General features: G+C 41.2%; 1 protein-coding gene across 5 annotated transcripts in view; it reads right to left on the bottom strand.

Annotated features, from left to right (window-relative positions):
• STON2 (stonin 2) overlaps positions 1-23,756 on the bottom strand; it is a 144,699-nt gene that overhangs the window by 86,924 nt on the left and 34,019 nt on the right. For 2 of the 5 annotated variants that reach the window (XM_067728787.1, XM_067728774.1), the window contains exons 2-3: positions 23,175-23,460; positions 21,055-21,339 (exon numbers count right to left, since the gene is read on the bottom strand). In XM_067728787.1, the coding sequence (XP_067584888.1) occupies positions 21,055-21,339; positions 23,175-23,262 (373 nt within the window). In that variant the 5' untranslated portion in view covers positions 23,263-23,460. Of the gene's footprint in view, positions 1-21,054; positions 21,340-23,174; positions 23,461-23,756 lie in introns of those variants that run through there. The other 3 variants (XM_067728798.1, XM_067728779.1, XM_067728807.1) reach the window with 2 other exon arrangements.

Here is a 23,756-nt window from a genome sequence, read left to right as displayed (position 1 = left end):
GGGCACGAACCCGTGTCCCCTGCATCGGCAGGCGGACACTCAACCACTGCACCACCAGGGAAGCCCCAAAATAGACTTTAAAATAAAGACTACTACAAGAGACAAAGAAGGACACTACATAATGATCAAGGGATCAACCCAAGAAGAACACAGAACAATTATAAATATTTACGCACCCAACATAGGAGCACCTCAATACATAAGGCAAATGCTAATAGCCATAAAAGGGGAAATCAACAGTAACACAATCATACTAGGGGACTTTAACACCCCACTTTCACCAATGGACAGATCATCCAAAATGAAAATAAATAAGGAAACACAAGCTTTAAATAATACATTAAACAAGATGGACTTAATGGATATTAACAGGACATTCCATCCAAAATCAACAGAATACACTTTCTTCTCAAGTGCTCATGGAACATTCTCCAGGATAGATCATATCTTGGGTCACAAATCAAGCCTTGGTAAACTTAAGAAAACTGAAATCATATCAAGTATCTTTTCCAACCACAACGCTAAGAGACTAGATATCATTTACTGGAAAAAAATCTGTAAAAAATACAAACACATGGAGGCTAAACAATACACTACTAAATAACCAAGAGATCACTGAAGAATTCAAAGAGGAAATCAAAAAATACCTAGAAACAAATGACAATGAAAATATGATGACCCAAAACCTATGGGATGCAGCAAAAGCAGTTCTAAGAGGGAAGTTTATAGCAATATAATCCTACCTCAAGAAACAAGAAACATCTCAAATAAACAACCTAACCTTACACCTAAAGCAATTGGAGAAAGAAGAACAAAAAACCCCAAAGTTAGAAGAAGGAAAGAAATCATAAAGATCAGATCAGAAAGAAATGAAGGGAACAGTAGCAAATGTCAATAAAATTAAAAGCTGGTTCTTTGAGAAGGTAAACAAAATTGATAAACCATTAGCCAGACTCATCAAGAAAAAAAGAGAGACTATTCAAATCAGTAGAATTAGAAATGAAAAAGGAGAAGTAACAACTGACACTGCAGAAATACAAACGATCACGAGAGATTACTACAAGCAACTATATGCCAATAAAATGGACAACCTGGAAGAAATGGACAAATTCTTAGAAAAGCACAACCTTCCAAGACTGAAACAGGAAGAAATAGAAAATATAAACAGACCAATCACAAGCACTAAAATTGAGACTGTGATTAAAAATCTTCCAACAAACAAAAGCCCAGGACCAGATGACGTCAACGACGAATTCTATCAAACATTTAGAGAAGAGCTAACACCTATCCTTCTCAAACTCTTCCAAAATATAACAGAGGGAGGAACACTCCCAAACTCATTCTACAAGGCCACCATCACGCTGATACCAAAACCAGACAAAGATGCCACAAAGAAAACTACTGGCCGATAGCACTGATGAACATAGATGCAAAAATCCTCAACAAAATACTAGCAAACAGAATCCAACAGCACATTAAAAGGATCATACACCATGATCAAGTGGGGTTTATCCCAGGAATGCAAGGATTCTTCAACATATGCAAACCAATCAATGTGATACACCATATTAACAAATCAAAGGAGAAAAACCGTATGATCATCTCAATAGATGTAGAAAAAGCTTTTGACAAAATTCAACATCCATTTATGATAAAAACCCTCCAGAAAGTAGGCATAGAGGGAACTTACCTCAACATAATAAAAGCATATATGACAAACCCACAGCCACCATCATTCTCAATGGTGAAAAACTGAAACCATTTCCTCTAAGATCATGAACAAGACAAGGCTGTCCACTCTCACCACTATTATTCAACATAACTTGGAAGTTTTAGCCAGAGCAATCAGAGAAGAAATACAAATAAAAGTAATCGAAATCGGAAAACAAGAGGTGTCACTGTTTTGCAGATGATATGATACTATACATAGAGAACCCTAAAGATGCTACCAGAAAATTACTAGAGCTAATCAATGAATTTGGTAAAGTAGCAGGATACAAAATTAATGCACAGAAATCTCTTGCATTCCTATAAACTAATGATGAAAAATCTGAAAGAGAAATTAAGGAAACACTCCCACTTATCACTGCAACAAAAAGAATAAAATACCTAGGAATAAACCTACCTAGGGAGACAAAAGACCTGTACACAGAAAACTATAAGACACTGATGAAAGAAATTAAAGATGATACAAACAGATGGAGACATATACCATGTTCTTGGATTGGAAGAATCAACACTGTGAAAATGACTCTTCTACCCAAAGCAATCTACAGATTCAACACAATCCCTATCAAACTACCAATGGCACTTTTCACAGAACTAGAACAAAAAAATTTCACAATTTGTATGGAAACACAAAAGACCCCGAATAGCCAAAGCTATCTTGGGAAAGAAAAATGGAGCTGGAGGAACCAGGCTCCCAGACTTCAGACTATACTACAAAGCTACAGTAATCAAGATAGTATGGTACTGGCCCAAAAACAGAAATATAGATCAATGGAACAGGACAGAAAGCCCAGAGATAAACCCACACACATATGGTCACTTTATTTTTGATAAAGGAGGCAAGAATATACAATGGAGAAAAGACAGTCTCTTCAATAAGTGGTGTTGGGAAAAACTGGACAGCTACATGTAAAAGAATGAAATTAGAACACTCCCTAACACCACACACAAAAATAAACTCAAAATGGATTAAAGACCTAAATTTAAGGCCAAACACTATAAAACTCTTAGAGGAAAACAGAGGCAGAACACTCTATGACATAAATCACAGCAAGATCCTTTTTGACCCACCTTGTAGAGAAATGGAAATAAAAAGAAAAATAAACAAATGGGACCTATGAAACTTAAAGTTTTTGCACAGCAAAGGAAAACATAAAGAAGACGAAAAGACAACCCTCAGAATGGGAGAAAATATTTGCAACTGAAGCAACTGACAAAGGATTACTCTCCAAAATTTACAAGCAGCTCATGCAGCTCAATATCAAAGAAACAAACAACCCAATCGAAAAGTGGGCAGAAGAGCTAAATAGACATTTCTCCAAAGAAGATGTACACATTGCCAACAAACACGTGAAAGGATGCTCAACTCCACTCATCATTATAGAAATGCAAATCAAAACTACAGTGAGGTCTCACCTCATACCAGTCAAAATGGCCATCGTCAAAAAATCTACAAATAAATGCTGGTGAGGGTGTGGAGAAAAGGGAACCCTCTTGCACTGTTGATGGGAATGTAAATTGACACAGACACTATGGAGGACAGTATGGAGGTTCCTTAAAAAACTAAAAATAGAACTACCATATGACCCAGCAATCACACTACTGAGCATATACCCTTAGAAGACCATAATTCAAAAAAAAGTCATATACCACAATGTTCACTGCAGCACTATTTACAAAGCCAGGACATGGAAGCAACCTAAGTGTCCATCGACAGATGAATGGATAAAGATGTGGCACATATATACAATGGAATATTACTCAGCCATAAAAAGAAACAAAATTGAGTTATTTGTAGTGAGGTAGATGGACCTAGAGTCTGTCATACAGAGTGAAGTAAGTCAGACAGAGAGAAACAAATACTGTACGCTAACACATACATATGGAATCTAAAAAAAAAAAAGGTTCTGAAGAACATAGGGGCAGGATAGGAATAAAGATGCAGACGTAGAGAATGGACTTGAGGCCACAGGGAGTGGGAAAGGTAAGCTGGGAGAAAGTGAGAGAGTGGCGTGGACATATATACACTCCCAAATGTAAAACAGATAGCTAGTGGGAAGCAGCCACATAGCACAGGGAGATCAGCTCGGTGCTTTGTGACCATCTAGAGGGGTGGGATAGGAAGGATGGGAGGGAGATGCAAGACGGAGGAGATGTGGGGATATATGTATATGTATAGCTGATTCACTTTGTTATGCAGCAGAAACTAACACACCATGGAAAAGCAATTATATTCCAATAAAGATGTTAAAAAAAAAAAACTTGTTTTTCTCTTGTTAATTTTTTATCACAGGGGCTTCTCAGCTAAGAACCTAGAAGGGTAGAGGAAAAATTATTGTTCCTCCCCTTCAAATCCCCATTTCTAGACTAGTGCCTGGTGTAAAGTAGGCGCTCAGTAAGGATTTGTTGGTTATGTCCATAACAGTCTATACACAGATATTCTATATTAAATACAGACTGTTAAAATAAAATTCCCACACAAACATAGGGAAAAAAATCAAAACACTGAAAATAAAAAGAAGAAACAACCAAGAAAAAAAACAAAAGCAAAGGGAATTCCCTGGGAGTCCAGTGGTTAGGACTCAGTGCTTTCACTACTGGGTCCTGGCTTTGATCCCTAGTCGGGGAACTAAGATTGTGCAAGCTGCATAGCACAGCCAATAATAATAATAATAAACAATTTTTTAAAAAACCAAAGCTGAACTTGTAAAAGCTTATCACAGGATTGCCATTTCCTACAGTATCATGGATTAGACACTTAACTATTATGGAAATAAAAGTAAAATATTAGGTAAAATGTTAACAACAATATTTACAATACATTACAGGGTAAGCAAGAAAGTAAAGAGTTATCAGAGGCCGAGTGAAAGCTGGAACCCAGAAATGGTAAGCAGAGCACACAGCCTGATTTTTATACCCTGAGGATTTTGTACAAACCAGGGAGACTCCTAAATTTGAATTTTTTCAATCTCTTGTGAAGAAGGTGTAGGGGAACAGAATTTGCCACCCTAAAATATGTCTCTGTGGCATATTAATTGTCTTAAACTGATCATTGTCTAAGAAACAGCAGACATGAGAAGTACTCTGAAAACCAAGTTAGAGTTACCCTTTTGTAAAAAAAATTTCCATTTGTAAGGGAAATCTTATTTGTAAGGGTTTGTCCCTCATGCTGTACCTCATACCAAGAGGAGGATGACCAAATCTCCAGAAACTCTTATCAGTGGAGAAGGTTTGGACTTAAATCTGCATCATAATCAGCCTTGTTTACTCTGCTTTTCCTGGTCATCTCCCACCAAAGACTCTCACCACCCTCAACATCCTCTTTCGTCTTTAGCTAAGGATGGTATATAAGATGAGGGCTTCAGCCATTAAGACGAGTTACTCAGTTTTTCTGGGTCTCTCCCATGTATACGTGTCATTAATCAAAATCGTTTGATTTTCTCCCGTTAATCTGTCTCATGTTAATTTAATTCTTAGACCAGTCTGAAGAACCTAGAAGGGTAGAGGAAAATTTCTTCCTCCCTGACAAGGCAAAGGGAAAAAAACCTAGGACTTACCCAAGATGGAAAATCTAACAGAAGATCTGGCGCCTAAAGCTAGAATTCTCAAAGGGCTCAGTTAAAGGGTAAATTAGGAATAACCCCCACTAGTAACCCCATGCTAAGGGTGCAAGATAGAGGGGGGAAAAAAAATCTGAGATTTTATAACCACAAGCTGTCCCATATAGGGGTTTGCAGCTAAAACTACTTGTGTGGCCAGAAAAACTTCCAGTCTGAGAACCTGGTCGAAGTATTTCCACTTTGATAGTGGAAAGAGGGTAGAGTGAGAAGGTCCCACAGACATCTAATCTGAGTTCCTAACGAGAAGAGAGAGAGAATGAAGGCAATATCTGAAAAAATGCTGGCTGAGAATTTCCCAGAATTTATGAAAGATTTTATTTGTCAGATTAAAAAATCACAAAGTATCTCAAGGAGGGTAACCAAAAATAACTCCATAAGTAGATATCAAAACTATATAAGACTGGGGCCTCCCTGGTGGCGCAGTGGTTGAGAGTCCGCCTGCCGATGCAGGGGACACGGGTTTGTGCCCCGGTCCGGGAAGATCCCACATGCCGCGGAGCCATGGCCGCTGAGCCTGCGCATCCGGAGCCTGCGCTTCTGGAGCCTGTGCTCCGCAATGGGAGAGGCCACAACAGTGAGAGGCCCGCGAACCGCAAAAACAAAAAAAACAAAAAAATAACTATATAAGACTGAAACCAAGCAGGGCCCTATGGGGCTCCTGGGCACAGAAGCCTTTCAGTGTCCCCCATTTCCTGTTTGTAGGGAATAGATTCCAGCCTCCATGACCTTCCCTGAGTTCCGCAGGGCAGATTCGAATGGTTGCTAATCAGGGAAGGGAGGGGTTGCAGAGACAAGGGAGGAACAGTCCAGAAACAGTAGTGCAGCCTTGGGGCAGGGATACACATAAACATATCTTTGAGCTCTTTACAGAACTAAACCCCCCAACAAATGGAAGACTTAGCATTCTTCATTTCCAATTAAAGGAACCAGAGAAACTCTTCAAGAGACCACCTGAGACCAGATTAAAGGGGTGCAGGCCCTGCGCACACCCTGATCCTTATCAGCAGCCCTGCCCTTGAATCATTGCTGTAAGTCGTCACCAAATCCCCCCAGGTTGGGACACACAGTTTTTGAGGGGCACAAGCCCACTGTGTCCCCCTTTGCCTGGAAAAGCAATAAAGCTATTCTTTTCTACTTCACCCCAAACTCTGTTTCCGAAATTCGATTTGGCACTGGTGCACAGAGGCTGAGTTTTCGACAGCAAGACCAAAGACATACAGAAGATCTTAAGAGCTAGCAAAGAGAAAATAAGATTACCAGTCTTATTCCTATTCCCCAGTTTTACACATGGTACGTGTCTGTGTTGTATTTATTTCTATGTAATGTTATCAACGTGTAGGTTTATGTATCCACACTACAGTCAAGATACACAACAGCTCCACCACCACAAGGATCCTGCCTGTTGCCCTTTTATATTCAATCCCACCTCTTCCCCTCATGCCCTGTTCCTAAACCCCTGGCAACCACTAATTTGTTTTTCATTTCTATAATTTTGTCATTTCGAGAATGCTTTATAAATGGAATCATGCAGTACGTAACCTGTTACAATTGGCTTTTATCACGCAGCATAACGCCTTTGACATTCACTGACGTTGCTGAACATATCAATACTTCATTCCTTTTAACTGCTGAGCAGTATTCCATAGTATGGATGTACTACAGTTAGTTTCACCATTCACCTGCTAAAGGACATCTGGGCTGTTTCCAGTTCTTGGCTATTATAAATAAAGGTCTATGAACATTCATGTACAGGTTTTTGTATGAACATAAGTTTCCATTTCACTGGGATAAATGCCCAAGAGTACAACTGCTGAGTTACATGGTAATTGCATGTTTAGTTTTATAAGAACCTACCAAACTGTTTTCCAAAGTTGTACCATTTTACATTCCCACCAGCACCATTTTACATTCCCACCAGCATACAGGAGTGCCTCCTTATTTTCTTAACAGGGTCTTTTGCAAAGCAAAAGTATTAAAAGTTTTAAAAGTCTTTAACCAGCAAGAAAACAAGAGAGCATCTATAACAACAACAAAAAATATGAAGCATATATAGTAATAAATTTAACAGAAGATAGGCAAGGCCCCAGAGGAGATATTTGTAAAGTGTATTAACAGACCATAGGGAAGACCTTATTAGATGGAGAGATATACTATATTTAGGGACTGAAAGAATTAATGAGGTAAAGATGTTAATTCTCCCTAAATTGGATTATAGAGTTTTGCCTCTCAATCACAATCCTAGCATGGTTTTTTCCTCATATTAAGCAGAATACACTATTTAGATATGAATGAAATCAAATGTTTAATAATATAAATATATTTGTAAATATATATTAAAATAAATAAAACAACAGAAATAATATTGGGAAAATACTACTATATGGAAAAAAATGAAATTAGACTCCTACTTCACACCATACAGAAAAATCAGTTCTAAGTGGACTGACTGTCAAAGTGTGAAAGGCTACATAAGATGCATTTTAGAAGGCATATAGCTTAATATGGTCATGACTCTGGGGTAGGGAAAGATTTCCTTTACCAAGACAAAGAAAGTACCAAGCATACAAGAAAAATAAACAAATTTCATATAATTAAAATTAAGAACTTTTCACTAAAAGGCACCACAAAGAGTCAAAAGACCACCCACACGGTAGGAGATAATATCTGCCACACATCATATCCACAAGGAACTCCTAGAAATCAGCAAGAAAAAGGAAAATACCCTCAACAAAAAAATATGCCACTAGGCATTTTATGAAAGAAAAAATCTAAATGAAAAAAAAAGTAAAGAAAAGGAAAAAAAAAGAAACTCAACCTCATTAGTAATCTAGGAAATGCAGATTAAAACCACATGAGAGACCATTACTCTTCCCCCTTCCCTCTCTCCCTGCCTCCCTGTGACAAAAATAGTGCAACGTGACTATCCCAGTGCAGGCGGGGAAGTGGAGCCGCAGCATCTTTCATATGTGGCTGGTAGAAGAGTAAACTGGAACCACTGTAGTAAAAGAGTTGATGTTAAAGTTATCTGAGAAAGTGGAAAATAAACACACTCTGCAGCATAGCAATTCCCCTCCAACTTTTTTTTATACAAGAGAATCACTTGCACTTGTTCACCAGGATAGGAATGCTCATAGAAAAGACAAAAAGTATGCTCATAGAAGCATGTTCGTTTTTTTTGTTTTTTGGTTTTTTTTTTTTTTTGCAGTATGCGGGCCTCTCACTGTTGTGGCCTCTCCAGTTGCAGAGCACAGGCTCTGGACGCGCAGGCTCAGCAGCCATGGCTCACGGGCCCAGCCGCTCCGCGGCATGTGGGATCTTCCCGGACCGGGGCACGAACCCGTGTCCCCTGCATCGGCAGGTGGACTCTCAACCACTGCGCCACCAGGGAAGCCCAGAAGCACGTTCTTAATTGCGGAAAAGTAGAAATAACTTTAATATCCATCGCTCATAGAATGGGTAAATGAATTGTGGAATATTACTAAGAAGGAATACATTGCAATAAACACTAAAGGAACTATACCTACAGGTAATAACATGGAAAAATCTCACAAATAATGTTGTGTAAAAGGAGCAAGCCACAGAATAATACATGCAGTATTACTCCACTTACATAAGGTTCAAAAACAGGGAATTCACTTATGTCATTCTCGATGCATATGTAGGTAGGAAAGCTGTTAAGAAAAGTAAAGCAGGGACTTCCCTGGTGGCACAGTGGTTAAGATTCCTCACTCCCAATACAGGGAGCCCCAGTTCAATCCCTGGTGAGGGAACTAGATCCCACATGCATGCTGCAACTAAGAGTTTGCATGCCACAACTAAGGAGCCTGCTTGCTGCAACTAAGACCAGGTGCAACCAAATAAATAAATATTTTTTCAAAAAGAAGTAAAGCAGTTATCACAAAACCAGGAAGTGGGTGACAGAGGAGGGAGGGAAGAGGATGTCTGGACAAAGGATGTCATGATCAGCAGGGAAATACGCAGCTTCTGGGTGACGACAGTGTTCTATTTATTAAACTGGGTGGTGGGTTGTACTGTCGTCCTTTTAATTTAATACACATTTTAAATATGTTCCTTTGTGTTTATTTGGTAGATAATAAAGCTTATTAAGACCACATATCAAAAGACTAATTATTCAAGAAAGGAAGCTATTTTAACTATTTGTATTTTCACATTAGCTCTTTACATTTCTTAGATAAAACTCCAAAGTTTCCCTTGAAAGAGAAACTAAGAATAATGCAGCTGGGAGAGGCAAAGTCCCTACATCCTACAAACTGTTCTCATTTGGTCTCATACACTTTATTTATCAGCTTAGAAATCCTGGATAAATCATTTTACTTAGGTTCTGAATTGACTATCCTCAGGCCACAAGATCAGTTGAACGGTGAGAGAAAGTACTGGGTCTGGAGCTGACTCTTCTCCCAGGGACCAGACCTCCGACAGCCTGGCCGGCGGAACAGCAGGCTGCTATCATCACGATGCTTCAGAGCCACATCCACCCCTCAAGGAATAAAGTGAAAAACAGACAGAAATCTGCCTTCTCTCCTTTCCTATGAGGTTGTGCACAAGGACTCTGGATCCAGACTGCCTGGTTCGCATTCAGCCCTGTAGCCTGGGACAAGTTACTTAATACATCTGTTCTTCTGTGTTTTCACCTGTAAAATGGAGCTGAAAACAGTGCCCGTCTCATAAAGGGATTAGGCTAATACTGACAGAGCACTTGGAAAAATGCTTGGCACAAAGGAAGTACTCAAAAAGGGTTAAGTGGTCGTTATTACTTCCAGACATAAACTTATGTCCAAATCTACTTGAAATCTTGACGTAGATCTCTAACTTTACAAGTCAGAAACTAAGTTCCTACTATCCCTTCCACACCAGCTCCTTCACCCTTTCAGATGTTCAGAATGAAACCTTGATTCTTCTTACATTTGGTCCATCCCAGCTTCTGTTAGTCCTACCTTCAAAATATACCTGGAATCCAATCACTTCCCACCATCTTCAAGCTACCACCCTGGTCCAAGATACCATCCTCTCCTGGATCATCACAGTGGCTGTCCCCTGGTTTTCTGTCCTCTCAGTCCGCTCTCAACATAGCAGCCACACAGTCTTAATAGAATTATCTGTGCAAGCCTAGTGGGATCACACCACAGCTCTGGCTCAACACCCTCCCACAGCTTCCCATCTCACCCACAGTAAAGGTGAGAATGTCCTCATTGTGTTTTCAAGGACCTACGTGGTCTGAGACCCCTCAACTTCTCTGTCTCATCTTCTTCTCGAACTTCTCCCTAATTCACTCCACTCCAATCACATCCCACGAACACGGCCACCTTCCCAGAGTCCCGTCACTTGCTGTTCCTTCCTCCTAGAAGGCTCCTTCCCTGATTTCTGCAAGGCTCACTCCTCACTCCCCTCAAGTCTTTGCTCAAAAGTTACTGCTCAGAGAGTCATGCCCTGACCTTCTGTAAAATTTCACATCCTCCCTCACGCTATTCCCTTTCTTTGCCTCATTGTTCTCTTCTTCCCACTTACATTATCTAACACACTTACATTGCATCTACGTCGTGATCGTGTTTCTGGTGTGGCTTCCCCAGCAGAATGGATGCTCCATGAGGCAGGAATATCCCACTGTATCCCCGGTGCCTTGAACAGTGACTGGTAAATAGTGGGGGCTCAAAGCGCCATTGATTGAATAAATAATAAACTTACAAGTTGTCAGCTGAAACAATACAGCAAATACTGTTCTCTCTTTTTATACTTTGGAATCCTGGGTAGACTAAAACTTCAAATACTTATATACATTTTGATGTCATGTCCTTTATTTATACTTGGATGTTTACTCACTAGGGCTAAGTGATTTTTCCAATGCCGTAAACATGCCCATCCATGAATACAAAATAGATCTAATTCGACTCTTCATTTGTGTCTTTCACGCTATTTCATAGCTGGCAATACAAAGCAGCTGCCCCAGGACTGGCTCAGAAGAGCGCCTGCTCACGCCAGAAGGCTTCATGGGTAACAGATTGCCCGACCGCTGGATTAACTTCAGCTTGGGGAGAACAGGGACGGTGTCCAACTTTCTCATAATTGCATTCCCAGCACCTAAATATTCTTTGCATGAATGAACCAGTTAATTAATGCATGCTTGGGCAGCTTATTGTGTTTTGTGTCCCACACTGAGGGTGAGGGTGAGATAGGCCACACGGCTCCCTGGGTGAGCTAGCATATTCTCTGGAAGAGGAGAATTCTGGAGTTTTAATAAAATACGTATATGTTATGTTAGGCGTATATGTTGTATGTGTATATATGTAAGTGTACATGTTATATGTGCATATATGTAAATGTATGTGTATGAGTACATGTTACATGTGTATGTCTGTGTATGTGTGTATCTACATGTATGTATGTGGTATGTTTATACATACACTATGTGCATAACAGTGGAAAATCAAAAACTGATGATAACAACCAGCTGATAAGAGAATGGCATGATGGAGAAGAGGCTGTTATAGTTTGCTTATTAAAAAAAAAAAAAATTCACTTCACTGAGGAAGCCATCCTTCAAGTTCTACTAGCCGCTCACTGCCCACATAAACAATAATGTTTCTGCTCTAGATTTCATGTACATCTTTCACCTTTTCCTTCATTAATCCAATAAATCAAAGTGAGCGGCTACTAAGGTCCATGCACCGTACTCTGGGATAAAGAGTAAGTGAGAGAGACAAAGTCCCTTTCCTCTAGTGGGGAAGAGAGACAGTAAACATATAAGCATACAACCTAATTTCAGGTAGAGACATGGGCTGTAGAGACACATAAAGCCAGAAAAAGCAGAGAAACCAGGCTTCCTGATTCCTAGCCTAGTGCTTCTTCCTCAGGTGAGTGGCTTTCCAGCTCTCTCTCTCCCTTTTTTTTAAACCCCAAATATTTCTTTCTTCAAACGAAATCATTTAAGACGTCCAACATGTGAAACAAGCATGGCTGGAACAGCTCTAGTTGAAAATGGGGTGAGTGAGGGGTTTTCGATAGCTCAGCTACCCCCTCCCCAAGGGCAGCTGGGCCCTGAACGTTGTCTGAGGAGGGACCCCCCAAAACACTGCTTCCAGAGCACCCAGTCTCACCCAGAACACAGAGAAACTCCCTGTTCCATCAAAAAGGGACACTTCCCACCCAGAAGGGATGCAAGTTCATTTTTATTTTATTTTTTTAAAATATTTATCTATCTATCTAAAAAAAAGAAAAAGCAGGGAGTTGGTGAACGGAGGTGATGCTGAGCAGAGCTCTGAGTGAAAATGTAGGGGAAGAGCTTTAAAGGCTGAGGGGACAGTAAGAGCAGAAATGCACTTTGGGGAACAGCAGGAGAGGTGACAGTTGGAGCAGAGTGGAGCTCAGTGGAGAGGAGCAGAGAGGTGGCAGACCCCTGAGGAAGAAGGGCTCTGTTAAATTCATTCCTGAGTGCATCATGGTCTGAGATGGATTCCAGAAAGGTCATTAATTACATTTAAAGGCAGAGAAGAATAATTTAAGGTATTAAAAGAAAATAAGACCTCCTCTGTTGAGGAGAGAAATATATATGCATGTCAAATGCAGGGCGTCTGGTCTCTGTATTCACCAAATGGCTGGGATCTTATCCCACCCCCATCCACCACTCACCCACCCGCCCCCAGTAGCCAGAATGAAAAACATAACAGAAATTAACCAATGGCCTAGTCTTCGTCAGGATTAAGTCTCTCAGCTGTCACCCCTGCCTCCCTCTTAAATGGCTGACGGCATCTCTGGTCCTCCCCCAAACAAGTGGCTCTTTCTCTGGTCCCAAATAATTAGCTTCCCCAGACACAATGGGAAGGCCTCAGTCCAAGTTGTGAGGGAAGACATTTGAAGGACAAGCGAATACTAGTGTTTTGCTTGGGCTGTGGGACAAATGTTCCGGAAATCAAATTTTTTTTATGTTTGTAATTATGCATATCCTGCAGTATCTGCATAATGGGTCCAATTCAGCCTTGGCCTTGCCACAAAACTGCCACGTCCCTGGAAGGTCAGCGCATAACATGACGAGTGAACAGGAAGCCTCATGTTGATAATAGTGCCTTAATTTTTTTTTGTTTTGTTTTAATTTGGGGATGACCTTCGCTCTGTCAGTCAATTTGCATTCATTTGCAAACATATTCTAAGCACACCCATACACTTGTAAGATGCACATCTGTGAAATCAGCCTTGGGTCTGAGATAATCTTTGTAAAGAATTTAGGTGACAGGGAAGCTAACTACTACATTCTTCCTGGTGCACGGTAGAATTTTAAAGTCAGAGCAGACAAAACACTAAGTTAGGAAAGCTTTGTGCAACGAGGCAACCTCAGAAACACTATTGCTAAAGGACCCAATGTGAATAAAACACACTTGGGTTTAGGTTCGTTCTCAAAAATATTTCTTTAAGAGAACAATATAAAGATTCAATTTTGATTTGAACAGATCCACCATAAGGTTTTAAAAAAAAAAAAGAAACAAAAAACTTTGGTTCTGCTCACGGTTTAACAGAATATCTGTGCACTTAGTTCAGAGTTTGGCAAACAAGTTTTCAGTTAAGTTTTTTGACATTTTTCACCATGTAACCCAGATCGTTCACACAGCATCTTCAAACTGGAGGTGTGAACAGTATTCTTGTGCTAATTTAAGTCCAAAGTTTAAGTGTTTGACAGTTAAGAGTCTAATAAAAATCTTTCAAAAGAGGATATTTATCAACACAGCCTGAGCCAAAGTGGTCCTGTTAAGTCAGATATGTGAATTCCACATTTGGCCTTCACCAAATTTCAGGGGTCTTAATGGAAGAAACAATTTTTACAAAAGAATCAAAAGGCATGATTTTATATGCTCTCTCATTCCTAGTATCCTCAGGTCCAAAGAACTGGTGGCAGCTCTCTTTCCTATATATGTAGTTATAGAAAGGCTCTGTCACTCAGTTGATTTTATTCATATTTTTCTGAGGGAGATCAGGTAGCTCCTTTTTTCCCAGACCAACCATGAGGGCACTTATTCACTTCAAACCCTGCCCTAGTTGAAGTCCAAAAGAAAGTTGTTCCCTTGATGGATTTAAGCATCTCTGGAGTTGTTTTCCCCTCTAGCTGTTACTCCTGGCTATCCAGTCACCCTTGGTATGTGTCAGTGAACAATAAAAAGTAGCCAGGTCACCAGGGTGGGGACTAGCTACTCCCTGGCTTCTCTAAGTTCCCTGTGCACCTTCTGGCATTTAATGCCACAAAAACAAGAGATTTAACACTAATGACAGTCTCTTTGTCCCTTACTCCCCATGCCTACAGCCTCCTGCATTTTAATGAAGGCAAATTGCACATTCCCCTTCCAGGCTGAAATCCAATGCCCCCTTGACTTTATTCTTAGGTGGCAAAACTTAAAAGATAAATTATTTTGTGGGGTTTTTTGGTGTTTTGTTTTGTTTTGCTTTTCTTCTGTCAAGAAAACTGTGGAGGAGTGGAGGAATGGGGACTGGGGGAGGGGAAAGGAGTATCCCAGATAACATTTCTCTACCTAGGCACTCCTGCGTGTGTGATCATTTCTTTCCCAACTTCTCTTTGCAAGCCAGGATGTTAAGGTATGAAAAAAGCTGGCTGAGTAAGGCTCCACTTTTTGCTTCCAGGAATCCAGACTAGGAATGTCACTAATCAGTCTTCCTTTGTTGTCTTCCCACCTATTTCTCTGAGGCCACGATGATTTTCTCATAAAAGGAACTCATAGAGAGGCTGCATGGGATGAGTCCAAGATACACATTTTTCCCTTTCTCCTGACACAAAGACATCTGACCAGAGGGTGCTAGGCATTTGCTAGAAGCAAATAGGACAAACGTGAGGAAAATGGGAATAAACTGAGAAACTGTAACTCCGTTATAGGAAAGAGTCCGTTTGTTTGGGTGATACTTACGTGACTGGGAAGACGGCTGAAGCCGAAAATCAGTTTCCATGGAACCTTTGTTCTGGCTGAACTTCACCACCTGCATGCATGGTGGTGTAAACTTCAAAAAGTTTGTAAAGGGCTGCAAACTTTGGAGATGACGCATAGCGGCTAGCACAGAACATCTGCTTGGTAAATGGCCTGCACTATTAGAGATGCTCCACTAGCCCAGATTGACTCATTCTCAGTCTGGTTCCATTTTAAGATTTTGGAGACGTGATATATTAACTGTGGCTGCTATACCAAAAACCCGGTGGCTTTAAACAACAGGAGTTTATTCTCTCCTAGTTCTGGAAGCCAGAAGTCTGAAATCAGAATCACTGGGCCAAAATTAAGATGTCAACAGGGTAATGCTCCCTCCAGAAGCGCTAGGGGAGAATTCATTCCTTGCATCTTCCAGCTTCTGGTGGCTGCTGGCATTCCTTGGCTGTGGCCTCATGACTCCAATCTTCAGGGCCAGCATCTTCAAATCCCTTTCTGTTCGGTCTTCTCATTGCCTTCTCTGTGTGGGCAAATTCTCCCTCTATCTCCCTCTTACATATGTGATTGTATTTAGGACACACCCAGATAATCCAGGATTATCTCCCTATCTCAAAATCCTTAACATAATCAATCTGCAAAGATACTTTCTACAAATAAGATAATGTTTACAGGTTGGGGGGGGGGCCTAGGACCTGATGTCTTTGGGGGCCATTATTCGGCCTGCCACACCAGGAAAACTTAGCATTATCCAAAGAATAGAGCAGGGAGCGGTGACTGCAAGAAGCCTCAGGCTGTCTCTATCACCATGAAGATACTTGCTGTCCACACTGCGCTAGTTTGGTGTAATGCCTGCAGTTAACGTATGTGATATCATTGACACAGCACAGGTATCCAAATCTTTTGGATTCAAATTTTTAAAATCTGAGCTGCTCAACAGCCTCCAGGATGGAACTGCCTGCATTTTCTGTGTTGAGTGACCTGAAGCCTAGTTTCTCCCGCTTACCACCTGGCCTTAGCTCTACCAACCACTCACTCTTCCTTATTGTTAAACACAGTCTGTGTGAGGAAACCCATGAGGGAGCTGGCCTAGTTGGTGAGGCTAGTTTGGGTAAGAGGGATGTACCCGGTGGTCCTTTATTTGGGGGGGTTCCTTGATGGGCAGTTGGGTACCAGCAGGAGAGTTGAGATAGAAGCCTTGGATTTATTACCATTTTCTTTACCGCCCTGATGCTCTGCAGAGTCCTCTATGATTCTTGGGTCCCTGGGTTAGAAACACTTGCTGAGGTGGGGCTGACCCTACACATTGGGCCTCACGTCTGCTGGGAAACCAGCCAACAGGCTCTTCCTGCAGCAGAGGGCTCCATCTCCACAGAGCTGAGTTAAATGTTCATACGTGGAAACAGATGGAACTAGTAATGAACGTTTGGGCAGTTTTCAGGCCACAATTATGCTTTCACACATTTGGAAGTTGTCATTTCTTGATTTGTTCTCTAGTGATATCAATGAATCCCATATCCTTAGTGCAGTGCAAGGCTGGCACTAGGGCGAGGCAAGTGAGGCACTCACCTTGGGCGCAAAATTTAAAAGGGTACCAAAAAACTTAGTAATCAAATAACATTTTAAATACAATATTTAAAAAATATAAAATCAGCAAACTGTGGCCCACAGGCTAACTACCTATTTTTGTACATAGAATTTTACTGGAACCAGGACTAGGATTAGGGTGCAGGGTGGCAGTCATGAAGGTATTGGTTGAATTTTATCTTTAAAGTGCTGATATTTTGTTCATCAAGGGTTTTTTTTGCATTGTTTTGACTTTCTCAAATAATCTTTAAGTAATTTTGATTTTTAAATTTAATTTTTAAATTAAAATATTTTTCAAACCCAGTTTTTTTCAAGACAGCCATTTTTCTTCAAGACAACCATTATATCTTGGTATGGAACACAAGTGTTTTATGCATATTTCCCAATTTGTCACAGAAAATATTAAAAAGATGTACTTAAGAATCCAGATTTAGGGCTTCCCTGGTGGCACAGTGGTTAAGAATCCACCTGCCAATTCAGGGGACACGGGTTCGAGCCCTGGTCCGGAAGATCCCACGTGCTGCGGAGCAACTAAGCCCGTGCACCACAACTACTGAGCCTGCTCTTTAGAGCCTGCGAGCCACAACTACTGAAGCCCCGCATGCTCTGCAACAAGAGAAGCCACCGCAATGAGAAGCCCGTGCACCACAATGAAGAGTAGCCCCAGCTCGCCGCAACTAGAGAAAGCCTGCATGCAGCAACAAAGACCCAACGCAGCCAAAAAGAAAGAAATAAAATAAATACATTTATTTTAAAAAAAAGAATCCAGATTTAATAAAATTAATAATCTTTACTACTTCATGAAGGATATTATGTGAAATTGACTTTTTTTTTTTTACTATGTGTACACAGTGGCCATAAGTTTTACTTGCCATTACTTTTACACCATTAATGCAAATGCCAATACAGTAAAAAAAGACCAAAAAAATCTTAGAATTATTATGAAAATACTTTTGGTCCCACACACCCCTTGAGAGGGTCTTGGGAAACTCCAGAGATCTATAGACCACACTTTGAAAACTACTGCCTTAAAGGATAAGGTTTTAATGATTTAAAGGTTAAAACCATTAAAGTTCAAAACCATTATCAATAACAAGCTAAAATCCTCAGTCAGATGGGGGCAACATAAGTATGACTAACTCCAAAGTTAGTTTTGCAAAAATAAGTGGTGAAGAATTAAAGCAAATTGATCCATCTGTCATATAAACAGTTCTAAGCAATTAGGAGATCTTTGAAACTAAAGGTAAGGTATGAACAATATGTAAAAGAATCTGAATGCCTTGAATATAATCAGTGATCTGAAAGCAGGGCCATTTAAGGGCAACCCATCCCTGGCCTCCCCTGCCTCCGGGGAATGAGGAAGCAGAGGAAACTATAGCAATAACAGGAAGATTAAGGCACACATACCACACACAGCATCCCTAGGCTGTTCAAAGATCCTGGGGCCAGTCTGCCTGGTAGTAAAGCGCTCTCCTGCCACTTCCTAGCATACAACTGTGGGCAAATTCCCAAACCACTATCTGTCTCAGTCTTCTCATGTGTAATATGAATATAATATTAAATATACCTTCCTCATATGATCGTTGTAGAGAGTTCATGAGATGACGTAAAGCACTGAGCACAGTGTCTGAGAGAATAAGTATTTAATGAATGTAACTTACTGAAAACAAGCATACTTCTGTACTGATTCATTGCCCTGTGTTCAGTAACTTTCCCTCAAATGCACAAATGCTTAATTAGCCAGCCCACTGTCTTACTGTGTTAGGTGTTCAGTAAAGGTTACGTCCTCCCTCCAGCCAGACTGGGAAGCCTGTCTGGACCCGTCATTTCATCCATGCTGCTTTGAGTGTCATGGCTTTCTCACCAACAATTCACTGAGAAATCTGATGCTTAAATGTGAAAAAGTGTATCAATGTGCAAATTGTTATGTAAAAATGGAAATGTTTGTTATACAGTAGAATTATGCCTTATATTTTCTTAAAATTATTTTTATTGATGTTGAAAACACGTTTGAAAAGCAAAGGAATTGTTTTTAAACATCAAAGCTAGCAAAACATTTAACCCACCAACAGAAAAACATCAACCTGGCTTTGCTAAGAGATCTCTGTGGTAGACAAAATAATGCTCCCCTACAAAGATGTCCACATCCTAATCCCCAGAACCTGTGACTATGTCCTTTTACATGGCAAAGGAGACTCTGCAGATGTGATTCAGTTAAAAACCCTGAGATGGGGAAATTATCCTGGATTATCCTTGTGGGCCCAGTGTAATCACAAGGGTCCTTAAAAACAGAAGAGGAAATAGACATTTCACCAAAGAAGACATACAGATGGTCAAGAGGCATGTGATAAGATGCTCAACATCACTAATTATCAGAGAAATGCAAATCAAAACTACAATGAGGTATCACCTCACACCAGTCAGCAGTCAGAATGGCCATTATCAAAAAATCTACAAACAATAAATGCTGGAGAGGGTATGGAGAAAAGGGAACCCTCTTGCACTGCTGGTGGGAATGTAAATTGATACAACCACTATGGAGAACAGTATGGAGGTTCCTTAAAAAACTACAAATAGAACTACCATATGACCCAGCAATCCCACTACTGGGCATATACCCTGAGAAAACCATAATTCAAAAAGAGACATGTACCACAATGTTCACTGCAGCACTATTTACAATAGCCAGGTCATGGAACCAACCTAAATGTCCATCAACAGATGAATGGGTAAAGATGTGGCCTGTATATACAATGGAATATTACTCAGCCATAAAACGAAATGAAATTGAGTTATTTGTAGTGAGATAGATGGACCTAGAGTCTGTCATACAGAGTGAAGTAAGTCAGAAAGAGAAAAACAAATACCGTATGCTAATGCATATATATGGAATAAAGAAAAAAATGGTACTGATGAACCTAGTGGCAGGCAGGGCAGGAATAAAGATGTAGACATAGAGAATGGACTTGAGGACACAGTGGGGGAGGGGGAAGCTGGGGTGAAGTGAGAGTGGCATGGAGATATATACTCTACCAAATGTAAAATAGATAGCTAGTGGCAAGCAGCAGCATAGCACAGGGAGATCAGGTCCGTTCTTTGCGACGACCTAGAGGGATGGGATAGGGCGGGTGGGAGGGAGGCTCAAGAGGGAGGGGATATGGGGATGTATGTGTGTGCATGTGGCTGATTCACTTTGTTGTGCAACAGAGGCTAGTGAAGTCTTGTGAAGCAGTTATACTCCAATACAGATTTAAAAAAAAAAAAAAAAAAACGAAGAAGAAAGCAGAAGTCAGGCAGGGGAAGATTTGACTATAGAAGAAAGGCACAGAGAGATGCAACATTGCTGGCTTTGGAGACTGAGGAAGAGGCCACATGCCAAGAAATGTGGGCAGCCTCTAGAAGCTAGAAAGGGCAAGGACACAGATTCTCCCCTAGAGCCTCCTGAAAGGAATGCAGACCCACCAACACCTTGATTTTAGCTCAGTGACACCCATGCTGGACTTCCGAACTACAGAATTGTAAGATAATAAAGTTGTGTTGGTTAAGCCACTAAGTTTGTAGTAATTTGTTACAGCAGCAAATAGAAAACTAATACAGTCCCAAAGGTTATCCCAATCACCCTTGGTATGCTTCAGTGCACAATAAAATAAGTAGCCAGGTCACCAGGCTAGGAACTAATCATTCCCTTGGCTTCACTCAGCTTCCCAGTGCAGCTTCTGGCCATTTAAATGCCACAAAGTAAGAGACTGACCATTAATGACAGTTCCCACCCCTGAAGATTTGGATTCTAAAGGTCTGGGACACAAGAACATCTATGTATAACTGGTGACTCTATTAGAGATGGTTGGTGGTCCACACTTTGAGAGACATTCATTTTACTCACAGGAGCTTACAATTTAGGTGCTAAGTAAATAGAATTCTAGTCCATAATAGATGAATAAATATGCATACTTCCAAAGAGAAATTAACAGCCAGGGCAAGGGTAAAAGGCTGGAAATGGCCCAGAACACATAAATCCTTCCACATGCTTATGTTAATAAAAACGTGTCACAGAATTAAGCCAGATGAGATCTCTGTCTGCTCCCTCCAGTGCTTCAGGGCTCTGGAGCAGACAAAACAGAGTGCTGGCAGCCCTGCAGACCTCTCACGAAAAAGCGTCCCTGGTGAGCACAGCCCCCCACCTGTCCTACCTGTCCCACCTGCTTCTTTATGAGGTGGTAATGTGCTGGCCCAGGGTGTGTCATCTTCAAACTGAACCCAGCTGCTGATGGCTGAAGCCAGGTCAGGTGGAGGCTGCTCAGGGCTCAGGGGAGGGGAGGCCGCTTCAGAGATGAGGCCCATCTTTTCAGAAGAGTCATCGTGCTCTGAGGGGGAAAGGTCCTGAGAGCCTCCATCCACCACACGGTTCTCCCCAGAAGAGATCTCGGACTGGTCTGAGGAAGACGATGGTCCTGGGAGGTGCTCTTCAGTGCCCCCTGAAACAGATACCAGAAACTACCATCACATCATGCGAGGAAGGCCACTCTTTAGAACTGTCTCGTGGAGGAAAAACAAAGGACAGGCAAGCAGTGATCAAAGGACTCACCATTACAGGGTGTGAGGGCAGAAAAACAGCCATGCCCACCTGCCTCTATGCTTAAAGAGTGTTTACCTTAAAATGTATAAAAACTATACCCTAGGATGTCCATAGCAGTCTCCATGCAGGCTGAGACTGGGAGTCTTGTTCACTATTCTTATCCTACCATCTACTCCAGTGCTTAGGGGTCACAAACAAAATTCCTACAGAGGCCGAGCAACAGATAGAACTAGGTCGAATTAGAAAAGCGAAAGGCAATGGGGAATGGTGGAGACTGTGGCTCAACAGGAGAGCTTCTGTCTGGACTAAAAACATTCAAATTCAAACTCTGCGCAGTCCAAACAACACACATCTGCGGGCCACCATGTGCGAACCCTGCACTAATGACCAGCTAAATAGGGCACAGAGGCCCTTCCTCTAGCTTTTGTATCACTGCATTGGTCCTGGAACATTTAATAGCCTTCAAAAATTTGTTTTTAAATAACAGAACTAGATCCTAATTGTGGTGGTGATTACACAAATCTATACGTGTGTTAAAATTCATCAACTGTAGACCAAAAATGGTCAATTTTACTGTAGGAAAATGTTTAAAAAATAAAAGTACTGATGCGAAACTCCTTTCTCCCATCACTAGCCAAACAAACAGGTCTACCTGAATGTAATTATTTAGATAAGCGCTGTCCTAAAAAAGTAAAAGGTGGGCCATATATGTATTTTAAATTTTCTAGTAGCCACATTTTAAAACTAAAAAGAAACAGGCAGAACTACTTTTAATAATACGTATTTCATCTCAGCATGCTGAAAATGTGTAATATCAACATGTAATTGATAAAAGCTGTTAATAACACATTTAACTTTTACTAGGTCCTCGAAATTCAGTGTGGGTATTTCACATTTATAGCACATCTCAATTCAGACGAGCCACATTTCAAAGACTCGACAGCCACAGGGCTACCGTATTGGACAGCACACCTGTAAACTCACACTTTCCAGGTGCTGTAAACGAAGCTGGGACGATTTCAGGTGGCAGTAGCAGCGGCCGTGGAACAGAAGCAGCTGAGGTGGTTCTGTAAATAGCTCCCGCATCCCACCTTGACCTTCATCCCTGAGCACAGTTCCCCAGAAGTCAATCTAGCCACCTTCATCATGATCACGGGTGACAATTATGAGCCCTTTCCATGTGCCAGTCACTGCTGTAAGTACTTTACATGTTCATTCATTTAATCCTCACAACCACCCTGAGGTAGGTACTGTGATTACCCATACTGCACAGATGAACCACCACCCAGGGAGGTTAAATCAATTATCCACCCAAGGACACATCACTCATCCATAATGGAGCCAGGATTTGAGCCCAAGGGATCTGGCTCCAGCTCCTGTCACTCTTGACAATTATGCTTTAAAAATTGAGACCATCCGAATTGCTGTTGGGAATAATAACCGAAAAGACTGAGCATAAAGTACTTTGGAAATAGGAAGTTAATGTTCATTGGAAGAAAGCAGCGAATATACTTTTGGTGTTTCCTGGTCCTTGTTTGGGGCCCTAGGTTCTAAGATGTTTCCTCCAGGCTTCTAAGTGGAAGAATCTGGACCTGAAGAAAGTGACAAACTGGCTCTGTTTTCCGTATCAAGATCCCCCCCCCCCCCCGCAAAAGAATGATGAAATAGAAGCCATAACAAGCAGGTGTGGTTCTTTGCTAATCTTTTCACTTAGGCGATGGAAGTTCTCCTTACCCTCAGGAGGGACAGGAAAGAGCGGCTCCTCATTGAAAGAGACCCACTCCGACTGGTGGGTAGCGATCACATGGTCCAAGGTCGTCATGCTAGGAAGGTGCTGGTCATCTTCACACTGCTGGCCTCAGGCAGACCCCAGAGCAATGCCTGGGGTGGGGTGGGGTGGGGGTCTGGTAGCACAGTGGACTTGGGCCTGGGGTCTGTTATGGGGGTCTCGCGGAGAGTGGCACTCAGAACGTAGACAGATTAGCCTCTCTTGCCTTTGGTTAATCTGCCAAGTGGAAATCTGTTTAAAAAATAAAAAGTAAAAGGGATAACCATCACATTATAACCAATCCACTCAGGTCTTGAGCTTTCAACACTGCCCACAAGGAGGTCTGGGTCGTTTCCAACCTATTTACCTTTCTCTATCCCTGTCTTGCCTTCACTTCTCTTACAGAAATATCTGCTTTTAGCATCAAGATCTCTGTATGTGCCTTCAAATCAGACATAAATAATCACGCAGATTTTAGCAATTAGATTCTCCAATTTTCCCAGTTACTATATTTTGGAAATACTTTTATCTATAAGGCCATCATTGTA

This window comes from Pseudorca crassidens, chromosome 1 (genome assembly GCF_039906515.1).
Source record: "Pseudorca crassidens isolate mPseCra1 chromosome 1, mPseCra1.hap1, whole genome shotgun sequence".
In the NCBI taxonomy this organism is placed as follows: domain Eukaryota; kingdom Metazoa; phylum Chordata; class Mammalia; order Artiodactyla; family Delphinidae; genus Pseudorca; species Pseudorca crassidens.
The sequence above is the reverse complement of the archived record's forward strand: the minus strand, read 5'-3'. Positions and strand labels throughout refer to the sequence as shown.